Here is a 14230-nt window from a genome sequence, read left to right on the forward strand (position 1 = left end):
CCTAACAAACAGCAGGCTCATTCAAGAAGTTATGAAGGGCCAGATTTAGCTCAGCACAAAACACAAGCACTGTTTGCTCAAAGCAACTGCAATTTATGAGTGCAACTGCACAAGTGCCTGTGCATATCTGCAAATATCAGGTCACTATTTGCTGTTGGGACTACAACCTTTCCACCCCCTCACCAGCCCAGTCATGCTGCTGCCCAGCCACTCTGGCCTGCTGGAGTTTTGAATTCCCTTCTGAGAAGTGGCAGTGCTTGCAGCAGGAGTGCTGGGATCCATCTCTCATCCAGCCCTGGAAAGAACAGGACCTTGAGCGAGGGCATTTTTATTGAAGGGGTGAACGAACATCACACAAGGTCTTTCTCTTCTTGTACAAATCTGATACCTCATTAACAAATGGAAAAGACAAAAGATCTTTCCTCCAGCCACATTTTTAGCAGCAGTGGTGACAGCTACTGCATTTCACATTCCCATGAAACCTTGCCCATTAAGATTTTTAGGAAAAACCTCACAAGTAAGTTTGTTCTGATAGTAAGCTTTAGGGACAGACTTATGGAATCTCACATTCACAGTCACAAAAGTGTAGTTCAGATTTTGGAGAAACTGAAATGACTGATGCAGACTTTCAATACTGTACATTCTTAGTTCCCTGGACTACAACTTGACCCCACTCTATGATCACATTTCATATTCTAAACAAAAAGAAATTGGGGAATACAGGAATATTCAGGTATAAATTTAAATACCCTTAGAAAAGCCTCACAAAAAGCCCCACAGGGTAACTGTTACATCAGTCTCTGTGTGGCAAGTGTCAATGGCACTAATACTCGGAGATTCATTGAACCTTTTCTGGAAAAGCACACTTACTTTTATTGGCAATTTTTCACTGCCGCCCTTTTTTCATTGAAACAAGGCCAGATTCTATTATTCTATGTAATCCTAGGAATCATTTTAGCATATAGAAACTGACAAAGTAAATACCAGGGTTGTTCCTATTTTAATCCTAAATTTTGCTTCTAGATTTTTTCAGCCTGGGTCTTATTAACTCCTGCACTTTAGTTCTCTCCAGTAAAAATCTCTCAAAAATGCAGCACTTCATGGATCAGAGCCATTACACAGGAATTAGAAAGCAGTGTATACAGTTAGGAGCAAGCTTTAAAACCCACAGCCCACTGCTAACTATTCACACAAATGGATCTATACTCACTGGAAATTTCTAGGTAATCCTCAAATGCTGAATTCTCTTGCTGAACAGATTTCACATTAGCAGTATCCAGGAGATTCTCCTTGAACAAAAATAAAAGCAGAAATTCAGCAAACAGGCAGCTGGAGCAGAACACCATCTAGCTCAAGCAGGATGTATTCCTGCTGCAATGCAACACCCATCTGCAATATGTACTTTGAAATTATTTCTCCAAGACATGGCATTAGTTAGGCTCCATCAAGCTCCTGGTTGCTAGGTCACCCACTGCTAGGCTTAAATTGGCTTTACTGGCATAGAATTGTCCATTTACCACATTGATACAGAATTGAGTATTGTGAACCAAATGCTTAGTAAAACTTCCCAGTAAGGGATCCATCTTTGCAACCCAAGACATAATGCAGAATCATTCAAGAGAAAACACTCATAAATACTGCACAATCTGCATGGTTTTATCAGGGATTAGTCTCTTTTTATAGAAATCAATATTTTCATGAGTATATTATGTTTGTGCTGGCACCAAGCCTTAACCAACCCAACAGTTCTACTGTTATAGCTAATTTTAGTCAGCACAACTTGAATATAAGCCACTAAACAAAAATCAGGGGAGATGAATACAACCCACTGCAAAAGCCGTTTTGTCACCCTGATCTTTGGAACTTCACTGTAAATTGCCATCACAATACACCTTGCTACAATATCATAGATTGGCAGGATGAGGTTGGCATAATCATATAAGTTAATAATTTATTGCCATCCACTTTATCTAAAGATCAAAGTAAGTTTGTCCATTTTCAGTGTTCTGAAAGCTGACACGTTGGAGAAAGCCACAAAGCCAAGAACATACCGTTTGCTTTCAAAACTGTCATGAAAAAAGCAATAATAGAAAACAAGATTTCAATGCACCATCAAAGAAAAAGCTGTAGTTCTGAAAACCATACAAGGAAGAGGGAGACAGAAGAAGGAAAAAGGTGGAATAGTTCAACCAAGAAAATCTACAAAACTGATTCTAATTGTGGTGTTAGAAGGAGAATGAGCTACTACAGGAAGACAAAAGAATTCTAAATGAAGTGAAGATTGCATGGTTCTAGTACATGTGAAAAACAGTCATATTTTGTCATATTGAGCAACTCACATTGTTTTATACCTTGATTTTCTACTAAACAGAGCAGAAGCTGCACTACAACCACTGCCAGAAGGAACCTTTCTGCAAAGACTGTAAAGAGAGTTGTCAGTTTTGTTATGTAACAGCTTGGATGAACTGTAACTCAACACTGGGTGTTTATGTATATATACTACACATATCACGTAAGACTGCCAGTGATAACAACAAAGGTCAAGACACACACCAGTGCAGTAAAAACAGATAATCTGACTCTTAGAATAAAGTCTGCTCATTGTCTGAGCTGGCAGATGGGCATGCATTATTGACACAGCACAGGGCATGAGCTAAAACGTTTTTTGAGTTATTCAGGTGGTCAAAACCTGTGTGAAATTGTGGGAAAAAACTTCCATGTGAAAACTACATACAAAGACCTAAATGTTGTTGTGAAATGCACATTGTGAGGTACTTCCCTCATCACCCTTAGGAGTAAACAGCCTAAACACCTTCCATCTGGCTGGTTTCTTCACTGAATATGTTGTAATGAAGAAAATTTGTAGATGCTGCTGAGAATTTAAACTACATATATTTAAAAAATGGTCACATGAATAGACACTACCATCCCAATTTTCACAGCTCAGTGTTAGACAGGTGGCAAGAGGAGAGTTTTACGCAACAACCTGGAGACATTCAGTAAATCCTCTGCCCCATGCTTGTTATGCTGAGCAGAACAGATCCCAAACAAATTATAACGGACAAAGTAGAGACTTGTGTTTATTTTGTTATAATATCACCTCCTGTTGCCTGAAGACTCTCCCACAAGCTTAAAGATGCAATTGAGATAGAAAATGTCAAGCAGTGCTGTTAGTTTAATTATTAGTTTCACTAGACACCTGATCTTTACCCCACATTGTGGATAGAATGAATGGATTAGCAATTCTTAAATGGGAGAAGCAATAAAGATTCTGTCATGATCTGGGGCCAATAAGAGAGACTCAGCAAGCAGTGTGGTCAGGACTGGGAATTTGATTAAACTACAGGAAACTTCTCCTTGGAGAGGTCAGTGTATCAGTTGAGCTTTACTCAGCCTCGTCATCCAGTACATTGCTCTCAAGATAAGGCAGTCCATAAGTTCCCTGTGCAGACTCGTCCCTGCAGAGCAGCCCTCCTGCAGCACAGCCATGGCATTCGACGGCACTTGGAAAGTTGACAGAAGTGAGAACTATGAGAAGTTCATGGAGGCACTGGGTAAGGCTCACCTTTCCAATCCCTTCTGCAGGGAAAATGCCACTCCAAATGAATACAAACCCAAACTGTCTAAGAACTACCTTCAGGCCATCCTGTCCTTTCACTCTTGGCTGCTCTGCCCCTGCATTTATTTTCAAAATATTCTGAGGTGGGGGGAAGATGCTGAGAAATGTTCTGATTTTAATTACACTTAGTTACTCTTAAGCATTTGAAGTAATTCCAAATTTATTTCAGCAGAAAAAAAGAATATCTAAGTCTAGATTTGAGGAAAAGGCTCAGATAACTTGAATGGATAAACTTCAAACTGAATTTTATAGCTGGACTATTATTTTGACAACATCAAACCAGTTTAAAAATTCAACAGGGAGGAAATCATCATCCTTCAATTTCAGAGAAACACTTGATTCAAGTAATTCTAACATCTTGATATTTACTTGAAGTTTGTACAAAGTGTGAATTATATGGACATAAATATAACTACTCCAGTTAAGACAGTGATTTATATTATATGTGTACTAGTGAACATGGCCTTGATGAAAGCTGAAGGACAAATATTTGGGTCAGAATGCTGGAATAAACTCTCAGGATTGATTTAAAATAGATAAATCTGATGCTCCAGAGGTTTGTTTTTTTTTTTTTTCTGATTTATGGTAACTGATTTTTTTAGGTGTTGGCATGATGAAAAGAAAGCTGGGAGCCCATGATAATCTGAAGATCACCATCCAACAAAATGGGGAAAAATTTAATGTCAAAGAAGTCAGCAACTTCCGTAATATAGAGATTGAATTTACTCTGGGAGTCAACTTTGACTACAGCCTGGCTGATGGGACTGAACTTTCTGTAAGAATCTTCCTATATAGTTCAATATTTAATATGTGATAATTACTTTATAACGTGCAATTTCAAGATGAATAATTTGTCTTCCTAGTTTTTAATTTAAATTCTCCTTCTGAATTACATTACATTTTCCTGAACCTGACTGTTCAGGAATGCTTGCAGCTTATACACCAAAGCACAAGGAAGTCTTTAGTGTTAAAGGTTCAACACTGTACCACGGATCTCAGGGCTCCAGAGAGCCCAAAAAACAGAGCAAGCAGCAATTTTCACAAGATGAAATCCACGTGATTTGCAATTTTACTTCTTCTAATACTAAAGTCCACCTAGAGTGCAAAGTGGGTATTTTTAAGAAACTACAAATCTCTGTTGATACAATTATTTAAAATAAGGTATATTGACCAGTAAAAAATACCTAGGTTGGCTAGTACACATTTAAATAAGCCAATGGTTTTATTAAAATTTAATTTTTACAGCCTTTCTAAAAAGCATTATTACACTGTTTAAATATTTTTTTTCACTTTTAAGCATTTTACACTCTTTAAACCAAATCAGTGTTATAACTGTTGCAAAACATTTGGGTTTCTTCCCCCTTCATAGGGTGCTTGGACCCTGGAAGGAAATAAACTTGTGGCTGCTTTTACCAGAAAAGACAATGGAAAAGTACTTAAAGCAACCAGAGAAATCGTGGGTGATGAACTCATTCAGGTGAGTTGAGAGTCATTTACGTACAAGTTTGCAATAGAATCAACAAAAAAAAAATTGTAAGCTTTTCTAAAAGTTTAAAATATTTTCTTCAAGCTAAATAACTTCATTTATTTATTGTTAAAATTCCCAGTTACCTATAAAGAATTTAAAAGTCTACAAACCATATCTGGGAAATGAAACTTTGCAGTTCCAGCCACTGATTTTTCTTTCCTCATTTTTAACAGACCTATGTATATGAAGGAGTTGAGTCCAAGAGATTCTTCAAAAGGGCCTAAGCACTTCACACAGAACTGCACCACAACGAAGGAACAATAAAAGACCATTTTTACACATCCTCTGTGTTGTTTTCTTTCCCTATGCATCCCCTCACAACACCTCCCTAGCTGCAGTTACCTAGCCCTGCTGAAAACATGGGCTGGTTCTTTATGTTACTGCTTTGCCTTGAATGAGCAAACTCCCATTACCAAACGCTAAAATAGCTTTTGTACCAAGTCCCACCAAAGTGTCGCAATACAAAAGGCTGCAGAAACTATTTTGCATGAGCAGAACTTCAATAGTTTTTTGCACAAGCTCTCAGATGGAAACTTAGTTTCCTTACGAAGGTATTTATACTGAGAAACAGTTTCTCTGTGTATTTAACATTGTGCAAAATTATGGGAAAACGAAAAATAAACGAGATAATACAGACAAGGCTTAAAAGGGAAGTACTAAATTGTTTTGCCCCATATCTAACATACTTCATTTACTATACATTCTTAAACAATACTTCCTATATAAAGACAAATCCATCCTTATTTCTATTGACAGAATTGATAAAGGAAAGCTGCTACCCTTAAGTGCTTGTTTAAGAAAAGTAAGCTCTGTTCAGAAGCACCTGCTTGCAATCTACCTTATCTCTTAATAAAATCTCTTAATATCTCCTAATATTAAGGCTATAAATGTATAATAGCTAGCAAGAGAAAGGTTTTGTTTCACACACTCCTGGGTTTCTTATCATTCTTCTGGACACGAAAATGATAGCCCTGATTTCAATATGGATTTCACTGGAATTACTGAGGGTGGCACATCCCAGCTGTGAGTGTGACATCAGGTTGTGCCACTTCATTTATTTTTATTTACTCCTGCAACAAAAGGCACAAAAGAATACACTACCCACATGAACTTTTCCACGTTTGTTCCGTGCACAAGTTCCAACTAACCTTCAAGGAAAGGAGTGTATCTTAAAACAATTTTAATTTTCCTGAACTTCTTCACAACAGGATTCCCAAAAGGTCTTCTAGTTTTTTCTCAGAGCATCATCTGCTCTCCAAGGAACCGCATCGGGACGAATTCGCCAATGTTTATTTCCACACAAGCCCCGGCACAGGTGGCAGGACAAGACCAACACGGTATAACAGGACTGACCGCCTGCTCTTCCCCAGTGTCCGCATCTCACCGGGCAGGGAGCAGCAGCATTCCGGGAAGGAATGTCAGTCACCAGCGCTGGGGAATCCACAACCAGCGTCGCTTATTCCCCAAAACAGAGGGACAAGCAGAAATACTCTCCGCGTCCAACGCCTTTACTTCAAGAGCCCACCCGACAAGGAGGTGCCTGAGACAGGAATGGTGAGGGCTTTAACTGAGACAGGAATGGTGAAGGCTTTGGATGAGGCGGGCATGGCGGGGCGTTCCTGAGGAGGGGATGGCGGGGCAGTGACTGAGGCGGGGATGGCGGGGCAGTGACTGAGGAGGGGATGGCGGGGCGTTCCTGAGGAGGGGATGGCGGGGCAGTGACTGAGGCGGGGATGGCGGGGCGGTGCCTGAGGCGGGGATGGCGGGGCAGTGACTGAGGCGGGGATGGCGGGGCGGTGCCTGAGGCGGGGATGGCGGGGCAGTGACTGAGGCGGGGATGGCGGGGCGGTGCCTGAGGCGGGGATGGCGGGGCGGTGACTGAGGCGGGGATGGCGGGGCGTTCCTGAGGCGGGGATGGCGGGGCATTCCTGAGGCGGGGATGGCGGGGCGTTCCTGAGGAGGGGATGGCGGGGCGGTGACTGAGGCGGGGATGGCGGGGCGGTGCCTGAGGCGGGGATGGCGGGGCATTCCTGAGGCGGGGATGGCGGGGCAGTGACTGAGGCGGGGATGGCGGGGCAGTGACTGAGGCGGGGATGGCGGGGCGTTCCTGAGGCGGGGATGGCGGGGCGTTCCTGAGGCGGGGGCGGAGCTTTCGTGAGGCGAGAGGAGCGGGGCTGAGGGCGGGGCCGCCGCGCGTGACCCCGGGGGCGTGGCCGTGGTACGTGCGCTCCGCTCTCATTGGCGCCGCACCCGGAAGAGCCGCTGGCGCCTGCGCGGTGGGGCCGCCGCGCTGCGTTCCCTTTCCCCGAGGAGATGGAGGCGGCGGCGCGGCGGCGGCCGCGGGAGCCGGAACGGCCGGAGCGGGAGCAGGACGATGGTGGGCGACTGGTGTCGCGGTCCCTGTCGGGACAGTCCTACTGGCTGGACCTGTGGCTCTTCATCCTCTTCGACCTGGCGCTTTTCCTGTTTATCTACCTGCTGCCCTGAGGGCGCGGCCCAGGTGAGGAGCGGCGTTCGGGGGCGGTCGGTCGGTCGGTAAGGCCCGACGGGCTGTGCCCCGTGCAGGAAAGGGTTCGCTTCAGGAGCGGGACCCTGGGAGCAGCCTTGGCATTCTCACAGCCCCGCCTCAGAAGGCCTCGGGAGCACAAATGCCTCTCAGGAAACTGGAAACTGATTCCAAACCACCCCAGCTTCATTTATTTGTTTGTGAGATTTATTATCCGTTCTTTGTTCAGGACTGTGATTGATGCTTCTTACATGTCACTGTCTTCTGAAGGACTGTGCAGCACTACGAACGTAACCAGACTTTTTCTGTTCCCTGTAGGGCCATTGCCACCAAGGGAATTCTCACCTATTTCGCACCTTATGGACGGAGGCGGTGGAAGAGGAGGGCCATTTGTGCGGGATAAGCAACTGGGAACACAACTCCACTTGAGTCTGGCTGGAGGAGGCACATTTTTGTACTGTACCGTATAGATCTCTGTGTCACAACTGTTACTGTGTCCTGTTCACGTGTCCTAAACTGTGCCTTAACGGTCACGTACAACAGACTGACCGTGCTTTGTGATTAGTGCCTACAGGTTTGTTGGGCAGAAATGGAAGTATGCACTGTGTGAATAAAATCCCCTGAAAGGACACCCTGCAGAGTGGCTGAGAATAAAACCCAGCTCTTCTGTACACTGAAGTTGTAACTCAGGCATGTTCCCTCAACAGATGAAGCTTGGCCAGCTGTTCTGCTTCTGAAAAGTTAATCCTGAAGGGTTGATGCTGGTTGGTTTTCTATAATACCTTTCTCTGTTTTTTTTCTTTCTTTACCTTCAGCAGTTACTGAGCCCTCTCAGGCTCACTATTTATAGATATAAATATATACGTATATAAACATGTCAGTGTTTAACCCAACAGCAGTGTCCTGTCCTCACTTACTGATTAAGATAAATGAGGTTCTCATTTCCTTGCTAGAAACTGTGAAGGAGGAGCTTACAAGAGCAACCTTGAGTCACTGGCAGCTGACACTTAAAGATCCCACCTCCTCACTGTCCATGGATGGTCTAAGTAGACAGTGACCAGTAATCAAAAGCTTTCAACATCAATTTCCTCTGTCTCACTAGAGGGAACACTAACCTGTGTTAAAGGGAGCAGTCTCTTGGAGTCTTTGGAGAAAGAAACAGAGGCTGAGCACATGGAGTGAACTTTTTGTCAAGGCACATTTGGGGAAAGAAAGTTTTCAAGCTATGGATGAAGGGGATTCAGTTTTCCTTAGCATTTTTCCCTTGGGAATACTAATTTCAAGAAGTATAGTCCATGCTTGGTGGTTGGTTTTTTTTCCAGCAGTACATATAACAAAATAACTGGATTGCAGAGACTTGGAAGTGCAGAGTGGTTCAGTGTCTTCCCACACAATAACTGAAAATGGGCCAGGATGAAGTTAAATAGGATTGAGGATGCAAAAATAGACTGATGCTCTTTAATTTGATTGTAAAGACAATTTTGCTGCTGGAAGCAGTTTGTTTCATGTGTCAGCCCTGTGCTGTCAGAACAGAGATGCTGTGCCCTGCTGGCATTTATCATCGTGACTGCTGGTACCTGTAGATAAGAGTGGTTTCAGAGATCCTGGCTCCAGTGCACAGGAGGCCTGAACTGTGATTGCATTTTCACAAACACCAGAATGAGGGTTCCAGCTTTTGAATGAGGCCATTAAAGAGACAAGTTCACTTTTTATACCCCCCTTCTGGCATGATATCACAAGTGAAATCCCCAGTGAACAATCAAGAAAAGACTGCAATGTTACTCCATTTATATTTTGATAAGGAAGACAGGTGAAATTTAAAGGCTTAGAAAGTTGAATTTCAAGACATCTTCCACTGATTTAGTTTTCTCCTTCAACCAGATCTGACATTAAAGGTTTTGCTTATCTCAGAAAACTTAAGAGCTAACAAAGTGCAGGCTGGTGCTGCACTGGGCTCCAGCTGGTCCCTAGGCACATGGAGCTCCTAAGTACAGAGATCCAGGTAAATTTTGCTTATCCCTAGTGAAGATAGTAAAGAAGCTCATGTATCTGTCAATCACTTGTCACCAAGTCTGTGGGATTATGGTATAAAAATGGCTTTATGCATTTCATAGCTGTTTAAAAAGCTTAATATAGTTAATAGCTTTATGAACAAATACTTCATCAGAAGATGAATTCATCATCTTACTTCATCAGAAGATGAATTTTACTGTTCAGAAAAGGTAACCAAACTACCATCTCCACAAAAACTTTCACCCATCAGCAGCCGCATTATCTGTCACTTTAAAAATGTAGCTTTGGAAAGCCAACTATTTTTTAAACATGAAACACAAAAAGAACAGACAACAAAGATTTTAAATTTTTATCTTGATATTTTGAACAAGTAGAACTTTGCAAGTAAATAATTCTAAAGACTGAAAAATATATTAATTACAAGACTCGTTAATATCTTTACTGTTACAAAAATTGTCTAGGCTCTTATACAAATCTATAGCTGGAGGGGGACATTTATAAAAAAATAAATAGGCACCCTAGGTAAGTTAAAACGAGTTATCACATATTAGTTAGCAAATATTACATACATACATGGAGTGCAGAGGCAAATATAAAAACGAAGGTGCCTTGATTAGCTGTCTATTTAATCATGAAATACCTGGTAAACATGGGTCACAGAGGAAGCTGTCTGCTAAGATTGCTCCAAGCTAAGCAAGGAAACTGAAGTACACCTAAGTTACTGCAGCTACTTTGGACAGGAGTTTACCAGTTGTGCTTACTGGGAGCAGAGTTCATTGGTATCAGTAAGAGGCATTCATATTGCTCGTGGTAGAGAAGTATCAACATTGCTATGCATGTTTAAAAATAAGTGTTCTAACATCATTCACAGTTGTTGCTGTGCTATCCATACATAAAAATACTGTCATTTCAAATACAAGATTTTTTTTTCTTTTGCAAAACATTTTACAAATTATACATTATTTACAAATTCCAATAATCTTGGTTTTTACACAGGTATTAGAAGACAGTTGTACTTAACTGGCTATGTATATTATGTAACATGGCTAGATGAAATAGAAAAGTTTAATTTACAGGTTCTGAAATCTCTTAAAAATATTACAATAGGAATCACCCAAGTTCTTACATTTTTAGTGTTCTTCTGTATTCAGTTGATTTTCTTACAAAAGGATCATTGCTGTAAGTTGCTGTTTACTAGCAGCCATACAGAAAAATGCATAGTATTTTCACTATAAATTCTAGAATTCATTTTTTTTTCCCAAGTGCTACAACAAATTTTGATCAAGAAGGTAGAAAGGTTAATCTGAGATACCCGGTTTGTTGCATATATATAATGTTCCAGTTCTACTGTAAGGTAAATGTTATTTAAAAGAAAAGAAAACCTGACCTTGCCACAGAATAACCAAAACTACTGTTTAAATGTTTACCTTGGATAATTGTGCTAAACAATTGCCATAATTTGGTTGAAGCACTAAAACATGTACATAAGGTTATAAACATGAAAAAAAGCTTTTCTGATTTTTTATTATTTTCATAATAAAAGGCATTGATGTTTAGGTGTAATCAGCAGCACCCCAAGTTGACACTCCAATGTGAATAATGGAAAAATGTTACCCTTTTATGTTGTGCCAGGCTTTGCTATGCTGCCTCATGCATGCAGTAGATGGTTTTGTGCACTGATTTAACTAACCAGATAAAAGCCAAATAAATCTTCCTCCTTGTTACTGAGATAAGTCAGGTTAACAAAAGACAAGGTAAATTCCAGAGCTGCCAAAACTGGAGACAGTGACAGAGCAGAGAAAGAGGAACCACTTCTTTCCATGCCCCCTTAACGACCAGTCTCAGTCTAGCTGCACATTCAGCCTGATCTGCTAATGCAGACATATCCATGTGTAGGACTGATCCAAATGGGAAAACATGTTAGTGTAAAAAAAAAAAAAAAAAAAAAAACCAAAAAGAGGAAAAAAAAAATCAAATGTGTGATCCCCATGAACCTGGAAATAAAAGGGGAGTTTAATAAATAGCAGCATTGACTTTGCATGCAATTGTAGAGTAAGTCAGGACTCAACATAAGTAGGAATTACATCTAAAATTTTACAAAATTAATCTTTCTTAGTTGCATAACTGTATTTAAAATTAGCATTCCTATTCTGTTATACTGGTTTGTAACTTAGGAAGTTAAATTTAATAAGTTAAAGTATACAGCTTAAAGGATGAACAAATCTGATAAATGTGTTTAAAAACGTACACTAACAGAGCAGAGGTATTAATAGGAAAGCATTACTGCAGTTTACTTCAATTCCCTTTGAAAATCTAATTTAACAGTTGCAAACCAAAATGGTTTTAAAAGAAGTATTATTATTAAGGCTTTTCAAATAAAAAATAAATCCTCTGGGTAAACTTGCATTAAAGACACTTGAAGGTTTGTGAAAGCACAGACTCTGAGAGACATTGCTTGAAAAAACCATGTCACCTCCGGCTACCTCTGAGGATAAATACTGCTCTGTTATGACTTAATGTACTGCATTAGTTGTGGTAGCATGCTTATCCCTTTTGTTAGTCTAAGAACAGTGACCACAGTCTGAAGGAACACTGCTTACACTGCAGCTAACCACATCATCTTCCAGAATTAGTAACATCCAGCCAATCCCGCTGCTGCAAGGTGTGCACACCCAAGGGACCACATGGAATACAAACTGAAGACAAGCTGAGTAACAGAGGTAAGCATTAAGGCAACTAGAGTAACAAATCCAAGAACCACAAGTTTAGCACCTCTTCTCTTTGCCTCCATTTGCATATCGGTTTGAACAGTCACAACTCCTAAGCAAGTACAGTCGGCTGGGTACCTGGTTAACACACACACAGATTTGAGGTTGTGCCCCTTTACAGACTACATGAAATGCTGAAGTCAGATCTAGGTGTGGGCTTCCTGAAGAACCTATCGACTGCAGTGTATTCCTTCTGCATTTGCCTTGTACCTCTGTTCCGAGGTGGGATGCCTGGGCTCCAGAGTGACAGGGTATGTGGCATTCAGATCTACTGCGGCTGCTGGAGAATGCTTCTCCTTGTGGAAGCTTCCGCTCTCTGTGAAATACAGCTTGGGCCTCTGGTGGTACTTCAGCCTGTAGGTGTCAGTCATGCAGCTGTCTACGGAGAAGTAAGTGGTTAGGGACACGCTGTCGTTCCCATCCACATAGCCAGGGCTGGGTCCTGTGTGACGAGATCCTTTCTTCAACATGTTCTCAGACACAGTCCAGAACTCATTAACTGATAAGCGAGGTGGAGAATCCGGTTTATGAACAAACACTTCGTTCCCTGGAAAGGGCTCTTTAAGCCTTTGTTCAGCTGGGACTGCGCTTGCTTCTGATGCAGATTTTGAAGGTGCACCTGTTTGCCTTAATGGACTATTTCGCAATGCTGCCGTTGATTTTACATCTGCTACCGAGTTATTCTCTGACCCTGCCAAAGTGCTCAGAGCATATTTCTTCGGAGGTAAGGGGGGAGGAATGTTCTGGTACACAGCTTCAGGCACCCAGAGGGGGTCTGCCCTCCGGAGCGGGTGCCCCGTGTGCTCGCCAGGAGGGGCGGGCGGCACCACCGGCCTTTCCGGCAGGCTCTGAGGCGCACAGGGCACCAGCCCCACCTTGGGACCCAGAGTGTGATGGGACAGATTTCTTGTGTGATGGGACTGTGGCTGGGCAGGGGGGGGAAAGTCGCTGTGGATGGGCTTCCTGCCACAGGCATTGTCTGGGAAGGGGTGGGACACACTGTCTGTACAATACACCGGCCCGTTCAGCTTCTCAAACCTCTCTGCGTTAAGCCACTCGCAAGGGTTCGGTTCGTTTGCCTTGTTCCTGCTGTCTGACTTGACAATCTCTTTGACAGCTGGCTGGAGAGCTGATGATGGGAAAAATTTCCTGTTGGTCTCAGGCATTTCAGCTCTAAAATACAAAACCGTGCAGGATGTGAGTATCCATAAAAACATATGAAAAGGCTCATATAACAGGGATTTTTTCAAATAAAGCTTTTGTAAAACTGCTGAAATATTCAAACTGACAAGACAGGACCTGTTGAATAGGATACAGCCCTTGGAGTTGGAGTTGTATTAAATTACTCCAGAGTTTCTTTCATTTGAAATGTAAATGTGCCCCAAGAAGGTAAGATAAATTCCTTCAACATTCAGGACTAAATCAAATCTGACCTCTGCTCTCTTCTAAACATCCTTGTGACTCTGATACATCTGTTTTTCAAATACTGGATGCTACTTGAAGTTGATACATTTGTATTTAGATTCTCAGTTTTTAGGAGATACTGAGCACTGAGTTCATATTAGAAACAAGATACAGCAGTAGCTTCTAAACACAAATTAACTCTTTCCCCCCTTCCAGACAAACATTTCAAGGCTTTATAGGGTGACTCCACTAACCAAAAATTGGTTAATCACTGCATGTTGCATATAACTCCAACCTGAAAAATGTTAAATTCCTCTTTCTGGTAAGATGGTTTCAAACCATTTAAGCTATTTGTTGACATTGTCTGCATCAAAATTAAAGACAGAGAGAAT

At 41.7% G+C, this 14230-nt stretch overlaps 2 protein-coding genes and 1 long non-coding RNA gene across 7 annotated transcripts in view; 2 read left to right on the forward strand and 1 right to left on the reverse strand.

Annotated features, from left to right (window-relative positions):
- The first annotated feature begins 3487 nt into the window (after window positions 1-3487).
- Window positions 3488-5371, forward strand: FABP2 (fatty acid binding protein 2). Its single transcript, XM_031504619.2, has 4 exons — window positions 3488-3554; window positions 4222-4394; window positions 4989-5096; window positions 5321-5371. Exons 1-4 carry the CDS (start codon window positions 3488-3490, stop codon window positions 5369-5371), a joined length of 399 nt encoding a protein of 132 aa, XP_031360479.2.
- Window positions 5372-7400: 2029 nt separating this feature from the next.
- On the forward strand, window positions 7401-8546 carry LOC110484351 (uncharacterized). The gene is made up of 2 exons (XR_002467729.2): window positions 7401-7647; window positions 7972-8546. It is a non-coding gene; the product is annotated as an uncharacterized LOC110484351 (long non-coding RNA).
- A 1454-nt stretch (window positions 8547-10000) lies between these two features.
- USP53 (ubiquitin specific peptidase 53) overlaps window positions 10001-14230 on the reverse strand; it is a 28840-nt gene continuing 24610 nt past the window's right edge. For all 5 annotated transcript variants that reach the window (XM_077783050.1, XM_021554974.3, XM_021554975.3 and 2 more), the window contains one exon: window positions 10001-13607. In XM_077783050.1, coding sequence (XP_077639176.1) covers window positions 12605-13607 — 1003 coding nt within the window. In that variant the 3' untranslated portion in view covers window positions 10001-12604. The remainder of the gene's footprint in view (window positions 13608-14230) is intronic.

The sequence above is a fragment of the Lonchura striata genome, chromosome 4 (assembly GCF_046129695.1).
Source record: "Lonchura striata isolate bLonStr1 chromosome 4, bLonStr1.mat, whole genome shotgun sequence".
In the NCBI taxonomy this organism is placed as follows: Eukaryota; Metazoa; Chordata; class Aves; order Passeriformes; family Estrildidae; genus Lonchura; species Lonchura striata.